This window comes from Bos javanicus, chromosome 22 (genome assembly GCF_032452875.1).
Source record: "Bos javanicus breed banteng chromosome 22, ARS-OSU_banteng_1.0, whole genome shotgun sequence".
NCBI lineage: Eukaryota > Metazoa > Chordata > Mammalia > Artiodactyla > Bovidae > Bos > Bos javanicus.
The window spans coordinates 48,482,771-48,505,781 of record NC_083889.1 but is presented as its reverse complement, the minus strand read 5'-3'; the positions used below and the strand labels follow the sequence as shown (position 1 = coordinate 48,505,781).

Here is a 23,011-nt window from a genome sequence, read left to right as displayed (position 1 = left end):
AAAAAACCACCCAGGGTGTTTTTGCCCTTCTGGAATAGACAGGGAAGGCCCCTCATTTACAGCTCACATGAATGGCATCAATTTAGTACAGAAATACACAGACACAATAATGATATAATTACGTGATATAAATATTAGCTTCATCCCTTTCCCTGTAGGTTGTGTGGAAAACCCCTGCACTCTCCTCACCAGCACTCAGGGGCGGTGACGATATAAAGAACAATGGTAATTATGAGAAGTGTGCTTTGAAGACAGAGAAACCACGAGGCCCATCCCGACAGATGAATACAAAAATAGAATTCACACACAGAGGCATTTCCAGGAGTGAATAACACAAGGTACCATGGGGATGGCGGGGTGGAGATCAGTAGAAGCTATCCATATTTTCCAAGTACAGGTGTTCCTTGTCAGGATTTTGAACTCTTCCCTCCATTTTCCAGAGTAACTTCCCCAGGGGACCCAGCCTAGTTGCCACTGAAAAAACTTGGGATTCGGGGGCAGAGCTGCTGGCAGCTCTGACATCCATGCCTGGGGCTCTGGGCTCTCCCCCTACGCTCTTCCATAGCCACTGTCTTCTCTTTCCCTCTCTTCTCCAGCCCCCTCCGCACAGTGCTCCTCCTCTGCTTTTACCTGCTGACATCCCAGCCACAAGTGCCGCTGGCTGCAGGCTTCCCCGAGTGCTGTCAGGTTAGCCTCAGGACACATCTGGCTCACTTTCCATGAGAAGAGGGGAAGGGGCCTGTTTCAGATCCCAGTTCTCTAGAGGTGGGGAGTGGACGTGGGGCTCAGATGCAATCCAAGGCAGACACAGTCTGGGTTTGAGTTCAGGCGGGCAGGAAGCCTTGTCTTTTTATCTGTTTTTTTTCCCCCCTTCCTTCCTCTTGGTTTTTAATGGAGGGAATCTTGAACCTGAGGCTCTTGTCCCCCTCCTGTCCATTTTGTGCGTCACTGACTTGTTCATATGCAGGCTGGGAACAACTTTTCATTTAGTCCTCCTCCTCCTCCATGCTCCCCAGCCCAAGAAACACATTACTGCTGATGGCAAAAACACCTCCCTACACACCCAGACAGAATGTGTCCTGACTACCTGAGCTGGCAGCACCCCCCCAAGAACCAGCAGGCTTTAGCAGCTTCCCCCTGCAATTTTCTCCCTTAAAAGAAAAATATAGGGTTCATAAATGAACCACCCATGACAAACCCTTATTTAGCAGAAACCAAAGATCCCAGGGTGGGAAACCTGTGGCTTCTGGGCTGATTGACACCTTCTTGGGGCCTTGAGAATTCCTGCTCCTGGGTCCCGTAGCCGATACTAGGGTCTCCTGACCTCTCCCCATCTCAGTCCTCTGTGGCCCCCTAGGCAGAGCGCTGCCTTCTGTCCTCACCACACAGCCTGCTCACACAGCTGCCACGTCCCCATTGTCCCAGCTGTGTGCAAGCTTGCATTGCCCTGGGAAAGACAGCCCCCTCCTCTAAATACCCCAACTCCCCTCTCCCTGTCTCCTAGTCCACAAAGATGAGGGACAGCTTCTCCCAGAATTCACCCTCTCCCTGCCCATCAACATGGAGACCCTGATGGTGGGGAGAGGCAATCCCATCAGGAGGGGGTGGGCATCTCAGGAAACATGCCTGGCAGCAACGGGACCCGGGGTAGAGAAGTTAGGCTGGGAGGTTCAGGGAGCTCTAGCAGCCTGTGCTTCTGTGATTTTGAGATGGAGAAGAGGGGGTGGGCGGTGGCAGGTAACCACCAAACATCAGGGCACAAAGTGGGAGGGGGTTCTTGCTGCTCCACCTTCCCAGCGCCTCCACTTTCCCTCTCCACCTCAGTCAAGGTAGGTCTTCTTAGCCAGTGCTAGCTGACGGGCGACTTCCACCCTCCTTGTCTGCCTGCGGGCCCCCTGCCCAGACACCACCTCAGCCGCACCCACACACCTACTCTAAGGGTCACTCAGAATGGCCATTGTTCTGCAGGCTGGGTAAGAACCACCCAACCCTCTCGCCTCTGGGCACAAGCGGAAATGTGCTGTGGGAGCCTTGCTCAAGAACAAATAGCAGACCCACTGGGGTTGCCAGCAGCCAGAGGGTGTTGACTCCCGCCTGGGACTGAGAGCCCAGAGAGGGACAAGGAACAGGCCTGGGACACAGGGCCCTCCATCAGGCCCCAGCCTATCCTGCGGGTGGCCTGGAGGGGGCCTCTCAGAGATTCTATCTCTAAGAGGCCATCAGGCACGTTAACCCCCTCTGCCCTAGCTGGGTGGGTGGGAGATGCTGGGGGCTGCTGCTGGCCACTTGGCCCATCCCGACCACCCCCTCCTCCTCCCTCCTCTATGTAGCCTCATACCTCCCGGGGTGTCCGATTGCGCTCGGCCTGCACCCGGCTCTTCACCTTCTTGCCCAGCTCCAGCCCCACCCAGCTCTTGCCCTTGGCCTGTTTGCCTCGGGTGCGGCTGCGGGAAGGGCACCACACTCGCTCACAGTACTCATCCACCCGGGGCAGGTTGGCGAAGCCAATGAGCTGCATGATATCCTTATACCAGGCCTTGGAGTAGGGGGAGGTGGGGCCGCCTCGGGCTGTGGGCTCCTCTGGCCTCGGCTCCCGGGGGAACAGAATGTCGAGCTGTGCAGGCACGATCACCTCCAGAGCCAGGCGGACCACCACCTGGGAGAAGCCATGCTCCAGCGTCATGCAGGTATAGGTGCCCGCATCCAGGCGGTTGAGCCTGCGGAACAGCAGCCCCTGCTCTGTTTGCAGGACGCGCTCGTCGGTCTTCACCTGCTGGAGGTGTGGGAGGGCGTGAGGGCGCCTGGAGCAGTGTTTGCCCCATCAACTTCTTTGCCCCTTGCTTTTCCACATTTGCCATCTCAGGGTTCATTCTCCCCTTCCCAGCAGCATGCAGGCTCAGCGTCCTTGACTGAACTAACTGCCGGCAGGGCCTCACTTTCCCAGAACCCAGGACAGGGCCTGCGAAGGGGGCTTCTCAAAGGTTTGATTGACTGGTTTCTCCCCTCGTCAGAGCTCTGGAGCCCCTATCTTGGCCTTGGGGGCCCCTGGCACACATTCCCAGAGAACAGAGAAGGTTAAAGGGTATTTATGGGCTTTTTCTCAAGTCAGGGTTTACCCCCAGCCCCAGGACTAAAACTGCTCTACACTCGACACTGTACAGAGCTCTCCCTGTCTTGGTCTGCACTGTTCACTCCCCCGATATTGAAGGGCCTGTGGGCCCATCATGGTGTAGGAGGGAAGCATGGTTCCGATCCGACCCATCTTTGGCCTGGACCCTGGCTGGGCTTTTGTCTGCACGTGTGTACACCGAGGCTGCACTGCTTGGGTGGTGAGTGGTGTGTAACTCCATCTCATTGCTCCCCTGACTCTGCCCTCCCAGGGAGACTTCTCAGTGCCCAGCCTAACAGCTGGCCCAAGGCTGGCCTCCCCCAGTTCTCAAGCTGGGAGGAGAGCCCCTCCTGTAATCAACCCACTCCCTCCCCTTCCCATCTGTGGGAGCAGCTTGAGAATGGCTCTTCACCCTGCGCCACCCACACCCAAGCTCAGGCCCCAGACTGAAGCCATCTCTGGGGTTGACAGACTTTCCTGGATGGGGGAGGAGAGGGCCTAGGCAGACAGCTGGACTCTAGGGAGGAAGTGAGGGGCCAGGCAGTGTGTACTTGTGTGTATGTGTGTGTAGTGGAGGTGTATGTGCAAGGGCCGGTGGTCAGGGGCCCAGGCCTCCTAGGGTGAAGGAAGACCCTGAGGAAGAGACCCCTTCAAAGATGAGCCATATGTGTAAGCATGGGAGCCTTCCTGACCAGCCCAGCCCCCCTTCCCTCTCCGCCATCTCTGCCAGGCCCTCTCAGACAGAGCCCAGCCCAGGGCCTGGAAATTTGTGGGCTGCCTGTCACTGGAGAAGTTCTACCACATCTGGCCTGGGTGTTCCCAGATGGCAGGAACAGGGGCACCTCCTTCTAGGCACCCCAGGGGCCTGATACACGCTTTTCTTAAGTTGATCTTGACAGGTTCCCCCTGAGAGTTCAGGGAGGGGTGTGACTGCAGGACACGTGCAGGCTGGAGCCAGGGTCCTCACTCACCTGCTCAGGCCTCTCGTCCCCGGGCCTCTGCAAGAACCAATGCGCGGCAGCCTGTGGGGACTTGGGCACACACTCTAGGAAGGTGCTGTTGTGCTCCGTGCCGTAGACAGTGGTGGTCGCCACGAGTCCTGCAGTCTCCTCTGGGGAAGATTTGGAAGTGGGCTCAGCTCAGGAACTGTAAGGCCCCCAGGACCACCAACTGACTCCCACAGCCCAGGACCCCCTATGAATGTGACAGGGACTAGGCATCTGCTGATCCCTAAGCCCTTCTCTCTACCCAAAGACACTGCACCCATAGCTGACAGGAGCTACACACACACAGAAACTGAGGGCTGCCTGTGACCACAGGAGCAGCCTGAGGCCACCCTCCACAGGGGCGACCCGTGCCCTCCGCCGCTCACCCTCCTGGCTCTGCCCCAGGCACTGCAGGGCAGGGTTGCCATGCCGGATGTCCTGGCGGCGGAACCGCCGCTTGTTGGAGCCGGGCCGGTAGCGGGTGCAGGAGGCACCGTCCCAGGCGCAGTAGGGGTCCCGAGCCAGGCAGCACTCCGCACAGGCACTGCCATACGTCTCGCACTGGTGCAGCTGCAACCGGGCCACGCCCAGCCTTGAGCCCACGTACAGCATTTGCTGGGAGGGACACAGGCAGAGCCCGAGGTGAGTCTGTGCTCCACACGGAAGCAGCTAGGCTCTCAGCCCCCTCGGCACTCCTGACATTTGCAAGAGTCTTTCAGAACCTCCTGAGTGCATTCCCAGAACAAAAAATGTTTATCACCCACCTGATCTGCGTCGGATCCTATGCTAGGGCGTGGATGAGATGGGGCACACCTGGGGTCTTTTTTCTACGGGGCTTTTCCAGACCCTCCAAGCAGCAGACCTTTGCCTTCTACCCCAATGGCCTTGCCTCTGACTTTAGAGGTGAACTGCCTTGAGCAGTTCTAGCACAAAAGTCGAGATTTACCCAAAGATAAACTGGGGCAGATGAACTTGGGGAGGTTTTGCCACTTGCAAAAGGACACACAGCATGTCTTTAAAATCTGTTTGATGTAAAATCTGGATCCTGTTTTCAAGCATGTTTTTGTCTGCCCTGAGTTGCTGGCCTTTGTGGATCTCCCCTTATCTGAACACAGGCTTACTTACTGAGGGCCTCCCACTGCCCATGGGTTTCGTGCGTGGGAATCTCAGCTCCTAGCTGAACCCACAACCGTCATTGCGGGGCCTAATCAGGCAGCCCCAGGGCCTGCTGGGAAACAGCAGGGCTCAGGGAAACTTCAGGAGATCAGAGGAAGGAGGATTTGGCAGTCATGGCAGCTGCTCTTACCCTTTTGACGGAGATCTCCATCTCAGTGATGGGTGTTGGCACCTGGGAAAGAAGTGAGACCTGCCCTGAATCCCTGCTTTCAGCCTCTTCCAGCCTCTGAGTGAAAGCCATCTTTCTCCCAGGTCAGTGCACTCCCTGGCAACTAAGACCAGATGGTCTTTCCCACACATTGTGTTTTAGAAAGGTCCCCTCTCCCTGGCTGGCCTCCAAGGCTTGGCTAAAAGCACAAAGCTCTGGTGTCCCCTCCCACAGCCCTGTCCCCCAGCAATGAGGCAGCTGTCCCAAATCACCCATTCCACCCACTTGGGGAAGCTCAGCAGTTCCCCAAACACAGATGACCCCCTGCCTGACTCTGTAGAGGGGTCAGCAGAACCCCTTGGGGTGTCAATCACTCCTCATTGCAACTTGAGCCTGGCAGGGCTTTGTCAAGGGGCGATCGCCTTGGCCATCTGTCCCTGGGCCCCCCACCTCTCAACTCACAGACTATGTCTCTAGGCCCGCAGTCATTTAGAAGCGTCGGCAAGGCCTCTGCGATAGTGAGGCCCACTGCCCACTGACTGCGGGTTCGGTAAAGATAGGTCCATTTCCCTCCTACACTTTGCTCCTGCTTCCTTGTAGCCAGGCCTAGACACAGGGATGGAGCCTAAGGGAACCTTCCCCATCAGTTCCCCCTGCTCACCTTAAACACCTGGAGCTCTTCCAGAACTACTTCCTCAGGCTCTGCAGAGCCCGCCCCCTGGAGGGCAATGACCTTGAGCACGGACCCTGAGTCTGGGGCAGGGGAGGAGGGGTCAGTGGGAGAGGAAGGGGCAGCTCAGGTCCCCGCACACCTCCCCTGGCCAGGCACCCCAGGCAGCCCACCTACCAGTCCCCAGAAAGATGACGTCGTAGGTCCCGTCCTCTGCCTCCACACGGTCCACCACGATCTGACGTAGCTGCTGGGCCAGATGGGTTTTGACAAGGACAGGGCGACCCCGCCGGGGACGCACGGGCCGGAACATGAGTGGGTGGGCTCGGGCAAACTGCAGCACCTCATCCGGGTAGTCCTTGGTGCTGCCAAAGGGTCGTCCTGGCTGTGCAGTCATCTTACTGGGACACTGTAGGCCATGGCAAAGGGAGTGCCTGAAGCCTCCTGGGTTGTCACATTCCCCACCCCCAGTCTGTGTCTAGACTCCACTGGCTGTTCACACCAGCCTCTGAGGGACAGCTCGTGGACCCTTAGTGCTGTATGAGAGACTCCTCAGTGTAGTCAGGGCTCCGCTCCCCTCCTCACCCCACCCAGCCCAGCTGCTGCCCTGGGGCTTTGCGCAGACCCAAGCCTGTCCTTGGCATCTAGAGCCCCTCCCAGCATCTACTCAGCCCTCTTCCCTGCCCTGGTCCCAGGTAGATACTCACCATGCCAGGACGTGGAAAGGGCACCTTGCCCCCATAGGGGCCCCATTGGTGCTGGGGACCATCTTGGTGGGCAAAGGGCCCCTTGAAGACCTCCCAGATATCAGCCATGTGGTACACACAGATGGCATAGCCCTGGAACACAGCACTGCAGAGAACAGACAGGGATAGTCAGGCCAGGGAGGTTCTCAGAGACAGGAAGGGGGCAGCATAGTTCCATAGGGAGGATGATGGGGCCTGCGGTCAGCAGAGACGGGAAAACAAGGACACCCAGGCAAAGAATACAGCCACGGAGTCACCGAGTCAGGGACAGAGTCAGGGACCCCTGGCTAGGCTGGGACGTGAGAGCAGGGGCTCAACAGGGGAGGCCAGGGTGTAGAGACAGGGCCGGGGGTGGGGGTGAGGGGAGGCCATCTGCCCACCTGACCGTGCTGAACAGAGCGTACACCTCCAGGCTCTTCCCCGAGTTGGGCCACAACAGGAACACGTCCTCTGGGAGACAGAAGGCCACCGCCAATGCCCCCCACTCACGGGCTCTGAGCCCTCTCCAGCCCTCACCCTGTGTGCTCTGGCCATGCCCTTACCCAGCTGGTCGAAGTGGGTCTCGGCACTGCCGGGGCCAGGCACGGAGCAGAGCAGCCTGGCCTTGAGGAAGGTGCTCCATTTGTTCACCAGCACCCGCTGGCCGCCCGCATCATTCTGGGGGGTGGGGGCCGGTCAGCCTTGGGGCCCGAGGACAGGCCCCCCCTTTCCTGCTCCTCCACCCTCACCCTTGGAGGGAGGCATGGATGTCAGCTCCACACCCTTGCTTCAGTTTGCCTACAGTTTCAGGTGGGGACAGGGCTGGGAAGACGTGTATGGCCAGGATTCCAACCTCACTGTCCCTTCCACAGCTCTCACCACACAGACGCGGCCCACTCGGCTGATGGTGACACGGCCTGGGCCTCCGTCAGGCGAGGGGACTGTCTCCGAGAAGAAGAAGTACACTTTGTCGTCGTCCGGGTCAGAATTGTCAGGGATCCGGGCGGCCAGCACAAACCTGGGGTCTGGGAGGTAACAGGGAGGAGTTGGGAGGGCCCTCACGGGGAGGAACAGGGCAGGGGTGAACCAGTGAGGAGGAGAAGAGGCGCAGGGACCCCAGGGACCCCACTGGGTCTTAGGGAGTGGAGTGGGGATGGGCTGCCCCTCCGGTCCCCACTCCCTCCTCGCTGCTGGTGCCAGGGGCAGAACCCAGTCAGCCTTGCTCTTCACAGAGCCCTGAGCTCACCGTGCAGGAGGTTCTGGTCAGAGTCAGAACGCAAGGCTGGTCGGGGACCCCCAGACCGGAAGATCATGGCCTCATGCCCCAGGAAGTCGGCATTGAGGCCTGTGTACAGCTCCCCTCCTAGGGTTGGGGTGGGGGCAGAGTCAGGGGAGGAGGGCCAGGCCCTGAACCTGGCCCATCCCTTCCCAATGATGCTGGCCACCCCACCTTGTCATGCCGGCCCTGGCCTGGGCGTCACCCACCTACAAAGGTGCTGGCGAAGGGGCGACTGGGCTCGTGTGGGCATCTCCCCCTCCCGCTTTCCATGCTTCGGGGCTCCAGATGGAGCACATGCTGGGGAGAGGGAGGGAGACGAGTTACCTGGGAAAGCAGTGCCAGCCCCCTACCCGGGCAGTGGCCATTGCGTGCGGCTAGACAGTGGGGTGGGTGGAAGGCGCCCTCATTCAGGACCTTGCCAGTAGGGGCGGCTCCCTGGCACAAAGGCGCCTTTCAGGCTCTGACCCCTCTGCCCTGACCCAGGCTCAATGGGTAGAATTCAGACAGTAGGAGGAAATGTCACAGCTTCCCAGCCCTTTGTGGGGCCGCGGCAGCTCACCTCTCCACGATGCCCAACAGCAAGGAGGGCACAGGTGGGCTGGAAGGCACCAGTGCCACACGCCAGCAGGTGGGTCCGGTTGTGGGGGTGCAGCACCCGCACAAAGTTGGCGCACTCCGCCTGGGGAGAAGGCAGATGGGGGATGGATCTTGGGTGAGGGGAGATTCTACCAGACCATCAAGATCTGTTCCACGTGGCCCCAGCTCAGGCACCTGGGGTCAGGGCCTGGGTGTGGGTCAGGGTCGGGGACAGTCCCTCCTGATAGCACTCACCAAAAGATCTCTTCCCTTGTGAACGCACTCCTCTCTCTGTCCGGGCTGCGGTGGCCACAGGACCTGAAACACAGCCAGGTCAGCCTGGCTGACCCCTGACCTCACAGCCTCAGTTGCCCCAGTCAGCCTCCCGTCTGGAGTCACCTAGCCCTCAGAGAGAGTTGCTTCCCAAACTGTCCAGCTCACCTCCCGGGGATCTGGCCATGTCTGGTCCAACCGCAGAGAATAGATGGCATCACGGCCGCCCAGAAACAGTCGGTCCCGGTACTCATCCAGGTACAGGGCCTGAAGGTCCAGGGAGCCCCGGGGGCCCAGAAAGATGGCACAACGGTTGGCAGATAGGAGGTCTAGGAGGGAGCCGAGGGAGGGGGTCAGAGCTGCTGCTCAGCCCACTTCTCCAGCCAGTTTGTGGAGGTGGAGGGTCCCAGCTGTGCATCTACCGCCCCACACACACTCACATCTGGAAAATGTTTCCATCCACAGGGCTGCTGGAGGGCTTCTGGGAAGTGACTCCTGGGGGTGGGTGGGACAGGGGACTCAGAGCCCCCCACCCAGCCAAGCCCACCCAGAGGCCTGCCCCCTTTCCCTCCACTCCATGGCCCCCTGGTCTTCAGTTCACATCTCCTTCCCCTGGCCTGTGCTCTACCGGCTCCTCAAGGAAGATGGCCCCACCAGCAGAACTTATGGCTGCAAGCTGGGCGAAGTGCTGGGAGAGCCTGGAGGAAGGCTGGGTGGTCTGAGCAGCATACAAAGCTGACTCAGTGGGATGGGCAGACAGGGGAGAGTGTTCCCAGCAGAGGGAGCATCTGCCTAAGGCCTGGGTGTGGGAGAGGCCAGATGCGGCCAGGTGGATCTCTAGGCTCTGGTCCGGGGATATGGCTGAAGGTTTTCTCCTCCATCGACGCTGCCTACCCAGGAGTGGAGGCGGCTGTCTGCAGGTGATGGTCCCAGGAGGTGGGAGTCCTGAAATGGGTCTTTGGGGTCCAGCTAGGTAGCCGGAGGAGAGGGGTGTGCAAACAAACAGCAGGATGTCTGGCCACCCTTGGGGAGGGGGGATGGCCAAGCCTGCCCCAAAAGTCATCTTTTCTATCCCCAAACACTCAGTTCTATCCCCAAACTCATTAACAGCCTCTTCCAGGAAGCCTTCCGTGACTGACAGTACTTTGGAGTAGATTTGCCCTCTTTGGACCTTTTCTTGTAGCCTGACTTCCCCCAAAGCCACAGCTCCCAGGGCAGGACCCCATTCCACCCCCTCCTCCCCAACCCCACCACCACCACACTCCCTTCAGACTCCAGAGTGGAGCCATGTCCCCTGCCCCCCAACTCTCCAGAGAAGGCCTGAGTCTCGCCCCTTGGACTGGGAGAAGGTGACCATCCCTCTGGTTTCCCCACGAAGAAAACTCTGTTGCAAGCCTGTGTCTCGTCAGATTCAGAAGAGGCTTGTGCCAGCTGCAGCACAACATGGTTGTGATCTAACAGATCTAACAACAGATCTAACACAACAGGTTAGATCTGCAGAGGAACTTCCTGGACCAGGATGGGCAAAGAAGGGAAGCCACACAGAGCCTCACGGATGGAGGGGAAGAGAAAGGCCAGCATTACAAAGTGGGCTGCCAGAGGCAGGAGTGGGAACAGGGCTGTGGGGATGGGCTGAGGGGCCCCCTCTTCCCCACTGTGTGCCCTGGGCAAGGAGCGCAGCTGAGAGTAGACAGATCCTCCAGACTTGCCCTCTCTGCCCCCTCCCCATCTCTCTCTGCCCGCCTCTACTGAGCTCCCTCTCCTTTTCTCTAAGCCCCCTCACTCAGGTTCTCCCCCAGTGTGTCTCTTGTCTCCCACCTCCACCCCGGTCCCATCTGCCAGGCTTGGTCCCCCTCCCCCTGCCTTCCTCCCAGGAGCCTCTGGCAGCCAGCAGGGAGCACATGGCCGGGAATAACTGTAAAGTCCTTCCTGCAGGCTGTTCTAGGAGTGGCTGAATCCCCCCTCCGGCTGGCAGAACAGACTGCCTGGGGCTGGCTAGAGTCCCACACCTGGGGTATAGCAGGGTCAGGGGCTCCACAGGGGCTCCACACTCCACAGAGTGCACTGCCCTACCTCGGAAGGAGAGCCGCAGGCGGGGCACGCTGGGGCCGGGGTTGGGACTGCCCCCCCGGAGGAGGAGGCCCCCCAGGAGGCAGCAGACGGCCCAGGCTGAGGGGGCCATGCTGAGGAACGGGCACCGAGCTGCTTGCAGAGCTGCCCTGGGTCCCGCGATGCCGCTGGTTGTAGTTTGCTCAGTTGCCGCCAGACCCGCCTCTGCTGCTTATAAGGCAGCGGCTCCACCCCGTCCAAGGCGGGAGGAGGAGGGAGGGGTCGAGTGCCCCGCCATCCACCTGCAGCCTCTCCCTCCACCTCGGCTGGCCCAGTTGGTGGCTCTGTGTCAGAATAGCTGGTTCTCCATTTGGGGGACTTTTTTTCTGGCCAGGCTATGATGGTTTATACGGAAATGTCCATAAACCCAAGTCCCTTGGCTCTAGCAAAATGTCAAGGGGGAGAGATAGCCTGGAAGGGACATCAGAAGTTGATGAGCTGGATGGGTGGTCTAGCTGGGCTCTCCTTTGCTCCTTGCCCCTCCACTGCCCATGACAGAGACCCCCCCACAGGTTGATTCTGTGCCCAGGTCCCTGACACCAAGAGTCCAGCCCCCTGAAGCCTTGGCCTGGCTCCCCAGCTCCCCTGACACGGCCCAAGTTGCCTAGGGGTACTCATTCCAGCCCAAGGGACTCTGTGCTTTGGAAGAGGACTTGAGGTCCGGCCACACTTTACAGATCTGAAATTGGCAACAGATGAGTGGCCAGACTTCTCCACCCAGGCCTATTCCTATCTGGCCTCCAGGCCCCACATCCCATTTCACTGGGTCAGGGAACAGGATTCACCTTGTGCCAGAGAAGCCCCCTTTGCCCCGCCTCCCTCCTCCAGTTCTCCCAGAGCCCCGGGGCCCAGAGCATCACTAGGTGAGTGGTGGGTTCTTCCCAGACTTCCCCTCTGCCTGTAGGCCCTATATCTATGGTTCCTCCAGAGTGAAGGTAGGGGGAGGATGCTCATACCCCCATTCCCTCTGCTCTGAGTGCTGATCCAGGGGACAGGAGAGTCACAGAATATCGACAAGAGGGGAGATGAGGCTGAGAGGCTGAATAAGGACACTCAAGGAGACCCCCGTCATCTCAACAGTAGTCCCTGTCTCCACCCTCCACAGCTGCCACTCTACCCCATTCCAGACCCCTACACTCAGAATCTGAAGCCTTGGGTGCTAAGATTTCAACCTTGAGCCAGAATCTTGGTGCTCCCAGGATTCTAGAAACTTTTGTAAGTTAGGCCTCCTGGAGAGACGAGCCTGAACCCTCAAATGGCATCAAAGAATGAAAGAGGTGGTCCAGGCCACATAGCAGCCTGAGAACAGGACTTGCTCTGTCCTGCCCCTTTGCTCCTAAAGGTACTGGGATCCCACCTCCCTTTCTAGCTCATTTCTGAAAGGGAAATAGATCAATCTCTCTCTTTAAAAAAAAAAAAATTTTGGAAACAAATCAGTCTCTTGAGTCAGCATAAGAAGGACCCAGGGACCTGGAAACCTGTCTCCCAGTCCCCATCTCCTCTAGAAATACACGTGCCTCCTGACCTGGGATTGAGCAAGGGTCTACTCAGGGAGGCCATCCTTCCTCTGGATCCCCTGAAGAACCTTGGGCAAGGCCCTTCCTTCTCTGGGTCTCAGTCTCCTCTGTCCAGAGCCAGGGACCTTAGGGGTACCAGGCTCTATAAACTGGTGAGAGGTGCTTGTGCAGCGGCTGCCATGATGGTGGTCATATCCTGGGTCCTTGGGAAGGGTGGAGTCCCTCTGCATCCATCTCCACGGGGAGATGCTTCAGCCTGTCACCCAGGCCAGGGGCCAATGTCTAGCTGGAGATTGAGCTGGACAGCCCCTCAACCAGCATGTGGCCACCAGCTGTGGGCGGGAGGCCCAACAACTCAGCCTGCCAGCTCACCCTGGGGATCTAAGCTCAGCCAGGCCCCCAGCTGTGACTGCAGGGGAGGCCTGGGTTTACTCGGGCAGGATGGGGGGGCAGCCCATCCCACACTGCAGAAAAGCAGCCCGTCGCAGGGGCTGAACTTGCGTGGCCTCACCAGGTCCTCTTCTTCTCTGGGCCTGGCTCCGAGTCTAGGAAGCAGGGTAAGGATCTTCTGTAAAGATCTCTGCTTGCAGGGAATTCCCTGGCGGTCCAGTGGTTAGGCCTCTGTCCTTTCGTTGCTGAGGGCCTGAGTTCTATCCCTGGTCCAGGAACTAATATCCTACAAGTTGTGTGGCGTGGCTAAACAAAACAAAACAAATTTTAGATCTTCACTTGCTGGCTGCAGTTAAGAAAAAGACCCCAAGGGTGCCCTTGATGTCTGGGATCAATGGGCCCAGCCACAGACATCTTGTGCCATCTAATGGACAAAGTCAGAACTGCTGGAGGTCCAAAAGCTGCTGGCTGGGTCAGGCCCTGGATGGGCAGCAGGGCCGCCCAGCAGAAACTACAGCCTCTTGACCCAGCACACAGTAAGTAACCAGGCAACCTTAATATGAAGAGAGAGGTAGGGGCAGGGGGAGATGCTCCAGTGATGGCTTCTTGTTAAAATGTTTTAAAAGTTACTTGTTTATTATTTTTTCCTAAGTATAGTCAATCTACAATATCATTAGTTTCAGGTATATGGCAAAGTGATTAGCATATATGTATATAAATATATATATCCTTTTTCAGATTATTTTCCATTATAGATTAGTACATGATGTTGAATATAGTCCCCTGTGCCATACAGTAAATCGTTTTAATCTATTTTATATACAGTAGTGTGTATCTATTAATCCCATACTCCTTATTTATTTCTCCCCCTCTTTTCTTCCATTGGTAACCATAACTTTGTTTTCTATCTCTGTGAGTCTATTTTAAAAGTAAGTTCCTTTGTATTATGTTTTAGGTTCCACATATAAGTGATATCATTTATATTTGACTTTCTCTATCTGACTTACTTCCCTTAGTTTGATCATGTCTAGGTCCACCCAGTGTTGCTGCAAATGGCAATATTTCACTCTTTTTATGGCTGAATAATATTCCATTGTGTGGGTACGTACGTTTGTTGTTATTTAGTTGCTAAGTCATGTCCAGTTCTTTTGCGACCCCATGGACCCATAGACCACCAGGCTCCTCTGTCCTTGGGATTTTCTAGGCAAGAATATTGGGAGTGGGTTGCCATTTCCTTCTCTAGGGGATCTTCCCGACCCAGTGATCAAATGTGCGTCTCTTGTGTCTGCTGCATTGGCAGGTGGATTCTTTACTACTGTGCCACCTGGGAAGCCATGAACATGGGGTGCACGTCTTTTTGAATTACAGTTTTCATCTTTTCTGAACATATGCCCAGGAGTGGGATTACTGGGTCATATGGTAACTCTAGTTTTCATTTTTAAAGGAACTTTCATGATGTTTTCCATAGTGGCTGCACCAGTTTACATTTCCACCAACAGTGTAGACGGGTTGCCTTTTCTCCACACCCTCTCCAACATTTATTCTTTGTAGACTTTAAAAACTTTTTTATTAGAGAATAGTTGACTTACAGTGTTGTGTTAGTTTCAGCAGTACAGCAAAATGACTGTTCTATATGTGTCCACTCAGTTAGTTTCTTTTCACATATAGGTCATTATAGAGTATTGAGAAGAGTTCCCTGTGCTATACAGTAGGTCCTTACTAGTTACTTACTTTATATACAGCAGTGTGTGTATGTCAGTCTCAGTCTCCCAATTTACCCTCCCTCCACCCCATGCTTTCCCCTGGTAATCATAAGCTTGTTTTCTACGTGTATGACTCTATCGCCCCATTTTAATTTTTTAAATATTTATTGTTATTTATTTATTTGGCTGTGCCAGGTCTTAGTTGCGGCATTCAGGATCTCCCATCTTCGCTGTGGTATGTGGGATCTTCAGTTGCAGCATATGAACTTTTAGTTGCAGAATGTGGGATCATGTTCCCTGACCAGGGGTCACACCCAGGCCCCCTGCATTGGGAGAGCAGAGTCTTAACCACGGGACCACCAGGAAAGTCCCTGTACCGTATTTTTTTAGATTCCACCTATAAGCGATGTCGTATGATACTTGTCTCTGACTTCACTCAGTGTGACAACCTCTGTGTCCATCCATGTTGCCGCAAATGGCATTGTTTCATTCTTTTTATGGCCGAGTAACATTCCATTGTACACATGTACCGCTATTTGTAGGCATTTTGATGATGGCCATTCTGACTGGTGTAAGGTGGAACCTCATTGTGGTTCGGATTTGCATTTCTCTAATAATTAGTGATGTTTTGCATCTTTTTATGCAACAGATAGCCTGTTGGCTATCGGTTATCTGTATGTCTCTTTTTTTTTTATTTTATTTTTAAACTTTACATAATTGTATTAGTTTTCCCAAATATCAAAATGAATCCGCCACAGGTATACATGTGTTCCCCATCCTGAACCCTCCTCCCTCCTCCCTCCCCATACTATCCCTCTGGGTCGTCCCAGTGCACTAGCCCCAAGCATCCAGCATCGTGCATCGAACCTGGACTGGCATCTCGTTTCATACATGATATTTTACATGTTTCAATGCCATTCTCCCAAATCTTCCCACTCTCTCCCTCTCCCACAGAGTCCATAAGACTGTTCTATACATCAGTGTCTCTTTTGCTATCTCGTACACAGGGTTATTGTTAGCATCTTTCTAAATTCCATATATATGCGTTAGTATACTGTATTGGTGTTTTTCCTTCTGGCTTACTTCACTCTGTATAATAGGCTCCAGTTTCATCCACCTCATTAGAACTGATTCAAATGTATTCTTTTTAATGGCTGAGTAATACTCCATTGTGTATATGTACCACAGCTTTCTTATCCATTCATCTGCTGATGGATGTATGTCTCTTTTGGAGAAATATCTATTTAGCTATTCTGCTCATTTTTTGACTGGGTTGTTTTTTCATATTGAGTTGTATGAACTGTTCATATACTTTAGAAATTAAGCCCTTGTCTGTCAGTCATGTTATTTGCAAATTTTTTCTCCCACTCCATAGGTTGTCATTTTGTTTTGTTTATGGTTTCATTTACTGTGCAAAAGCTTGAAAGTTTGATTAGGTCCCATTTATTTTTGCCTTTATTTTCTTTTGCCTTGGGAGACTGATCTGAGAAAAGATTGCTACTATTTGTCAGAGAAGAGGCTTCCCAGGTGGCTTAGTGGTAAAGAATCCGCCTGCAGTGCAGAAGCTGCAGGTTCAATCCCTGCAGAGGTCGGTAAGACCCCTAGAGGACAGCATGGCAGTCCACTCCAGTATTCTTGCTGGGAGAATTTTGTAGACAGAGGAGCCTGGTGGACTACAGTCCATGGGGTCACAAAGAGTTGGACACAACTGAAGTGACTTAGCACAGCATGTCAGAGAATGCGTTCCCTATGTTCTAGGAGTTTCACTGTGTCATGTCTTAAGTCTCTAGGCCGTTTTGAGTTTCTTGTGGTGTATGCTGTGAAGGAGTGTTCTAACTGCCTTGCTTTACAGGCGTCCAGTGCTTGCTTCTGATGGAGGAAGTCAAAGGAGGCTTCATGGAAGAAGCGTTGTCAGGCAAATGATGACACAGCCCAACAGAAACGGAGAGGACTGGACAAAGCAGAATGGTCAGACCCGGGGGCTGCATGTGGGGGCGTGCAGTGGCATGTACTGATGGCAGCTTGTCAGCCTGCGTCCACTATACAGCTGTGTGAGGTGTTCTGTGATGCGCCATGTGCCCCCAGGCGGGCTTATAAAGCATGCAGCCCAGCTTCTCCCAGCTCGAATTCCGTGGTAGACGTACCTGGGAAGATTGGATGCCCTCAGCACTTCCTCCACCAAAACCTCATTCTGGAGCACAGATATCGGGAAAATCTCACAGAACTTCCTACCCGTGGACCCCTTCTCTTTTTTGTTGGCCATGGCCCATGGCATGTGGGATCTAGTTCCCTGACCAAGGATTGAACTCTTGCCCCCCTGCATTAGAAACGTGGTGTGGATCCCTTCAAGGCGCCATCCAGCAGCCCCCTTGTATCCTCTTTGTAGCTGGCCCAGTCATCCTCCTAGTTTGTTCACAGAGGGCTCAACTCTTGGAATTTTCCTCCCCTCCTTTGCTTATACCGTTAGCATCCCATATCCCGTGGGAGTCCCCAGCCTATGGTCCTTGTCCTCCTCCCCCACCTCAGTTACCCATCTTCCAAGTTATCATCAATGAAGATGTGACCTTCACTGTCTGCATTCAGAATATTTCCTCCTCTGATTCCACCTCCTGCTCAGCATCCCTGCTGCCACGATTCTTTCCTCCCTGCCTCAAGCTTCCTCTTCCTTCCTGTTCAGCTTGGATCTAGTCCCAGGGCTATAAACAGGCCCTTGACACACTCCTAGAGACCCTGGCCCTCTGAAGTTCTGCCCCTGCATCTTGCTTCGCTCCTTTCCCAGCTTCACTAGGTTGCTCCCATGAGCATATTGGTCATTCCCTAACCCACCTCCTTAAGTGAGCTTCCCTGGACTTTACATCTCCCTTCAGCTCCAGCTCATCTCTCTGTTCCCTGAGTCTTTGCAAAATATCACCAGCATTGTCCACACTTGCCATCTCCCCTTTACCTTGCCTCATTCCTTTTGCCCTTTGTAGTTGAGCTCCCATCCCACAATTCCAGTAAAACCCTTGTGTCCAGGGGGCCAAGACCTCGGGGCCTCCAAATTCCCTAGCTCCAGAGTCATCAGCTGTCTTCAACGCCTCCTTCCTTCCCTCCCAGGGCCTTGGGCCCTTCGCTTACCCAGGGTTTCTCCCACCCCACCAGCACATCCCCTCTCCAATCCCCATTTTGCACTCTGCTGGTTTCCTCACTGTACTCATCTCTTCTTTGTCTTCCTGAGTTTACTATAAATTCCACAAAGTTAGGGACTGGGCCTCCCTCTGAAAGGTCCGAGTGTTCAGCCAGTGCTAGACACATAGTCGGGGTATGACTAAACCCTGGAATGGCACACAGGCTGGTGGTGCCACCCACTGTCACCCTGCCTCCTATCCTGAATGTCATTCCTGGGTGTACATGTAGGTCCTTCAGTTCCAGCTCCCGAGGACAGGATGGAGGGGACCCGTCTCCTCTCCCCGATCTCTCCAGGGACCAGGCAGCTCCCACCAGCTTTGGCCTCCACTGAGGCATCTTCAGAATTCCAAGACCGTCTCTGGAATGCCGGGCCTGTCTGGAGAATGCCAAGGCTGGGGCACAGGTGGGGAGGCTGTGGAGTGGCTGGGCGGAGCACAACAGCTGCTGACATTCTGGCTGGAGCCTAGGCACTGGGGCAGCTGTCCCTCTGGTAAGCACCACTGCTGACACCTCGCTTCCTTGTGGTCCCCCATCTCCCGGAGGCCAGTCTCACTGTTATGTCCGTAGCTCTGGCCTGGGTACCCCCAGGTAGCTGAGAGTCACCAGGCCCCATGCCTCCACTCCCTGACAGGGAGTGAAAGTGGGTGCTGGAGTCATGAGGTTCACAGGAACTGGGAGTCCTGCCCATCAGGACCTGTTCATCGGAGTCCTCGGCTGGGAGCCAGGTGGCTCTGCTCTCCCCAGACTCACAGGATGACCCTGACAGGCCCCTCTCTGAGCCTCCCTGGGCACCAGGGTCCTTACCTGTCAAATGAGTGAGGGGAGGTAGAGTAGACGATTTGCCACTGGGTCTGGGGAGTCAACATTGCCAGCAGGAAATCTAAGTGAGTGGGCAGAGGGACTGGAGCCACAGGCCATTTTCCCCCCAAGCGTCCTGCTGCCCCCAACCAGACATGAGAAGGAGCCATGGCTGCTCTGCCAAGTGGCATCCAGGGCTTGGCCTGGTGCTCAATGACTGCCCCTCCAAGTATTAGGACCCTTCTGCTGCCAACTGGCTGACTAAAGCCATGGCCCCCAGGGATCTGTGAAACTCAGATTCCTGGGCCACCACAGACTCCAGATGTGGAATTGCTGGAGATGGAGCCTGGGCACCAGCAGTTCTAGAAAGGAGCCAGGTGGGTATGGAGCATGGTGGTCTCTGAGCTGTAGAAGGCGGGGTGCAAGGGTGGTGAGAGCATGGGTTCTGGGACAGGGAAGGTGGCGGTCAGGGCAGGAGAGGCCACTGGTGGAGATGGGGGAATGAAAGCTGGACACCAGGCCTCTAGGAGCACGATTTTATTGGCATTTCCTAGAACAGTGCTGAGGGAGGTAGTCATGGAGGGCCCTTCATCAAGGACACACCCAAGTTCACATCCTGGGGACCCTGGCCCCCTGCCCACAGTCCCGGGGCCCAGCTGGAGTTGGAAGGTGGCACAGGCAGCTCTGGGTGAAGGTTGGTGTCTACTCCACCCCCTTCATGAACTCCAGGAACTCTGTGGAGAGATGGACAGGCATAGGTTAGACATGGGGCCTGGGCAGGGTGTGGGCAGGGGGATTCAGATGGACCCACTCACCATCGTAGTCGATGCGGCCATCGTTGTTTTTGTCACCGTCCTTCATGAGCTCCTCAATGTCGTCCTCTGTGATGGTCTCCCCTGTAGCCTGAAGCATTATCTTCAGCTCCTCCAGGTCGATGTAGCCGTCAGCATTTCTGCCAGTTGGGTGAGAGGGGCCTCAGAACCCATTTTAGGGGCAGGGGGAGGGGGTGAAACAGCCCTGCTCATGACCCTGGGAAGCAGGGAAGGGCCACCGGGAGATGAGGCATCCTATTCCCTCATCACACAGAACAGGAGATGGAGGCCTAAGGTCACAAAGCTGTCCCCCTCTGCCCAGCTCTGCCAGGGTCAGGGTCGGAGGTCCAGGCTCACACACTCACTTGTCAAACATGCGGAAGAGGTCTGAAAGCTCTTCCTCAGACTTTCCTTTGCTGTCATCCTTCATGCACCGAACCATCATGACCAAGAACTCATCAAAGTCCACTGTGCCGCTGCCTGGGGGAGAGGGCGGCACAGCCATTAAAGGGCAGTGGTCAGAATGGCTGGACACTGACCCCAGTGGTGTTCTCACTGAATCCTCCCAGTGACTCTGAGGCGAGTGTGATTATTGCACCCATTGCATAGATGATATGGTTGAGGATCAGAGAGGCCAAACAGCTCCTTTAAGGGCGCAGAGTAAGAAGTGGCAGGGCCAGGGTTCAAGTCCCGCCAGAGCTGGGGGCCTGGGGAGGGACAAATGGGCTCACCATCCTCATCCACCTCGTCAATCATCTCCTGCAGCTCCTCAGGGGTGGGGTTCTGCCCCAGCATCCTCATCACCTTGCCCAGCTCCTTGGTGCTGATGCAGCCATCCTCAGCGCCCAGCACGAAGATGTCAAAGGCCGCCTTGAACTCTGTGTCCAGTAGGAGAGGAGGGGAAGCAGAGCAGCACATCTCAGTCAAGAACCCTGAAGGCCAGACGCCAAGGGCTGCCTGCTAACCTGCCCGCTCCCCTCTGAGACCTCTGGGGTGACAGGGAGAGGGACCCCAGCCTCGGGCCTGCAGCCTGGGGTCCTCACGCTCCCCCAGCTGGGCCCTGCTGTTTCCCCACATGCATGGTGGGGCACTCACCATTTTTCTGCTCTTCTGTCAGCTGCTCTACCTAGAGAAGAAAAGAAGTCTCAGGCTCAGACCTTAGCTGCTGTCGAGGAAACCAGCCCATTCCACAGGTGGGAAGACTAAGCCGGGAAGAGGCAGGCCGTTCCCAGGTCACCGAGCAGAGGCCTCAGTTCTCCCAGCCTGCCCCCAAAGCCCTGAGGTGACCCAGCTCGCCTCCCTGAGGCTGGGCTCAGGGCCAGGGTGGCAGGTGGGCACCCGCTCCAGGACCAAGGTGACCCTGAGTAACAATAGCCAGTTTGGCCACTCAGTGTCCGTTCAGCCCCCCTGATGAAACCCAAGCTGGGTGGCCTGAGGGGCAGCTGTCCCTCAGGTTGGGACAATAAAACCACAGCGGGGGTGGGCAAAGCCACCCGCTGTAACCTGACCGGTGGCCACTGGGCTATTTTTAACGGGGGACAAAGTTAAACCTGGTGATTGTTCTGGGGACTCTGGCATGCAGGGGGTGGGGCAGCGTTATCTGGCCCCTTGGCCTCCTGGTGTCTCAAGAGCCAAAATTAGTCCCTGGCCCGCCAGGCCTTGTATGGGCACAGGGTGGAGGGCTGCCCCCTCCCCCAGCTCCACAGACTCCTGCAGGAAAGACAGGGGCACCCCCAGAGCCAGCTGTAGCCTTCCCTGCCCAGGAGGGGGGCCATACTTCCTGGAGCTGAGGTAGGGGTTCCCTTGCAGACAGATGTCTGTGTCAGATGCCCTTGTCTCTGTGGTGGACAGAGGTCAGCAACACCCCCACTCCCAGGATGGAATAGCATCTGAAGCCCCTCAGTGGCCCCTGCAGGGACTTGGGGTGACCAAGAAAAGGTGACCACCCTCTAGCCCTTCCCCCTAGCTGAGCCCCTGAGCCCTGAGCCTGCCAGGCTGAACAGGGGCTAGGCCCCAGGTCTGTTATTCCCTCCTAGTCCCTCTGTGCCCGCCTCAAACTTCAGAGCCCTCTGCAGCCCCCTCCTCACAACCCCTGTCCCACCCTCCAGAGCATCTTCAGGCAGCCAAGGGGCTGGTGGGGGATTGGATGTGTGAGAAGCAGAATGTGAGGGGCAGAAATGGGGAGAGGGAAACAGCGACAGAGCCTCAGAAGGAGAGCTTGGGAGGAACAAAGAGACAGAGACTAGGAAAGAGACCAGACACAAATGCAGAGAGGTGTGTCCCAGAGACAGTGACACAGACTACCGACGTTTGGAGGCAGGGCTGGACATGATGCCATAGCTTTGATGTCCTCCACCAACCCTGACAGTTCCCCCCGGATCCTAAACTCTTCACCCCTTCTACACCCTGGAATGCCAGACCAACTGGCCCCTTGAAGGTCTAGGCTGAAAGTTCGTGGACCTTATCCTGGGTCCCCACCACCTCCTTGGGGTGACCTTGCCCCTGAGCCCCCAGTGGGTACGCCCACCCCAGCCCTGCCCAGGCCCATCCCTTACCGCAGCCTTGTAGATGTCATCCATACTGGCGGCTCACAGGGCAGGCTGCTGGGGTTGCCAGCGGCCCTGGGCTTAAATAGCCCAGCCCCGCCGCATTCCCGACCCAGCCCACCCCTGCCTGCAATATCCTCTACTCCCTCCCCCGGCCCTGGTGATCTCACACTGGCCTGAGTCCCTGTGTCCTCTGCCCAGGGCAAGGAGCAGATGAAGGGCTACAAGGATCAGGGCTCTTTCCCTCTGTCCCCCATTCCCCCAGGAGACTCTCTGGAAAGGTTTTTAGAATGGATGAAAACATGAGTCCAGGACAGGCAGGAGCTGCAATGCAGTGGGCCCCAGGCCAGCAACACAACTCTTATCCAACCAAGGAGGTGGGTGAAGCTCCTGGAGGGGTGGTGACTTGCTCAGGTCTGGCTGACTTGGCAGCTTCTGACTTAAGTGAAACCCCTCTGGGCTTCCCTGGTGGCTCAGATGGTAAAGCATCTGCCTGCAGTGCGGGAGACCCAGGTTAGATCCCTGGGTTGGGAAGATTCCCTGGAGAAGGAAATGGCAACCCACTCCAGTACAGTACTCTTGCCTGGAAAATCCCATGGACGGAGTAGCCTGGTAAGCTACAGTCCATGGGGTCGCAAAGAGTCAGACACGACTGAGTGACTTCACTTTCCTGCAGCAGTGCAAGAAGAAGCTGGGAGTGGAGGACCCTGCCAAGAGAAGCCTCGAATACCAAGCTTGGATTATGGTGCTGTGGGACTAGTGGAGAAGGAAGGCACTGGTCTACCTCAAGAGAGTACGGTTTGGAGCCCTTCTGCCAAGGGTGCCAGAGGAGCCTTTCCCCAGATCTGTCATCTCCTCCGGGAGAAAAGTACTAGGTCTAGGCTGAAATGCACTCTACCAGTCAACAAATACACCGACAGATGCCTCATCTGTGTAAGACTCTCCCTCTCCAGTTGGGTTACTACCTCTCTTCTGGACCCGGGTTAGGGCTCCTTCTCTGTGCCCATGCTTCCCTTTTCCAGCACT

At 56.0% G+C, this 23,011-nt stretch overlaps 2 protein-coding genes across 3 annotated transcripts; both read right to left on the bottom strand.

The window, feature by feature from the left end:
- Positions 1-107: 107 nt before the first annotated feature.
- Positions 108-12,402, bottom strand: SEMA3G (semaphorin 3G). 2 transcript variants are annotated; one of them, XM_061396773.1, is made up of 16 exons: positions 11,016-12,402; positions 9,111-9,271; positions 8,925-8,987; positions 8,653-8,772; positions 8,300-8,390; positions 8,061-8,177; positions 7,694-7,839; positions 7,378-7,492; positions 7,216-7,285; positions 6,797-6,941; positions 6,267-6,498; positions 6,081-6,172; positions 5,402-5,443; positions 4,482-4,710; positions 4,081-4,220; positions 108-2,770 (listed from the first exon to the last, which is right to left on the bottom strand). In XM_061396773.1, exons 1-16 carry the CDS (start codon positions 11,122-11,124, stop codon positions 2,333-2,335), a joined length of 2,310 nt encoding a protein of 769 aa, XP_061252757.1. In that variant the 5' UTR covers positions 11,125-12,402; the 3' UTR covers positions 108-2,332. The 2 variants fall into 2 exon arrangements, with proteins under 2 accessions (XP_061252757.1, XP_061252756.1); XM_061396772.1 differs by having other exon boundaries at positions 108-2,773; positions 11,016-12,401.
- A 6,747-nt stretch (positions 12,403-19,149) lies between these two features.
- Positions 19,150-22,086, bottom strand: TNNC1 (troponin C1, slow skeletal and cardiac type). Its single transcript, XM_061396788.1, has 6 exons — positions 21,995-22,086; positions 20,535-20,565; positions 20,171-20,317; positions 19,805-19,919; positions 19,443-19,579; positions 19,150-19,361 (listed from the first exon to the last, which is right to left on the bottom strand). Exons 1-6 carry the CDS (start codon positions 22,016-22,018, stop codon positions 19,330-19,332), a joined length of 486 nt encoding a protein of 161 aa, XP_061252772.1. The 5' UTR covers positions 22,019-22,086; the 3' UTR covers positions 19,150-19,329.
- Positions 22,087-23,011: the final 925 nt, after the last annotated feature.

Excerpts from the sequence above, each read along its gene's own strand:
- SEMA3G (XM_061396772.1), bottom strand. The coding sequence starts at position 11,124 with ATGGCCCCCTCAGCCTGGGCCGTCTGCTGCCTCCTGGGGGGCCTCCTC. Across the intron at positions 8,391-8,652 it reads CTGTTGGGCATCGTGGAGAG|CATGTGCTCCATCTGGAGCC; the intron begins GTGAGCTGCCGC and ends CCCTCTCCCCAG. Across the intron at positions 7,840-8,060 it reads TGACCAGAACCTCCTGCACG|ACCCCAGGTTTGTGCTGGCC; the intron begins GTGAGCTCAGGG and ends GTTACCTCCCAG.
- TNNC1 (XM_061396788.1), bottom strand. The coding sequence starts at position 22,018 with ATGGATGACATCTACAAGGCTGCG. Across the intron at positions 20,318-20,534 it reads GACAGAAGAGCAGAAAAATG|AGTTCAAGGCGGCCTTTGAC; the intron begins GTGAGTGCCCCA and ends TACTGGACACAG. Across the intron at positions 19,362-19,442 it reads TGGCCGCATCGACTACGATG|AGTTCCTGGAGTTCATGAAG; the intron begins GTGAGTGGGTCC and ends ATCTCTCCACAG.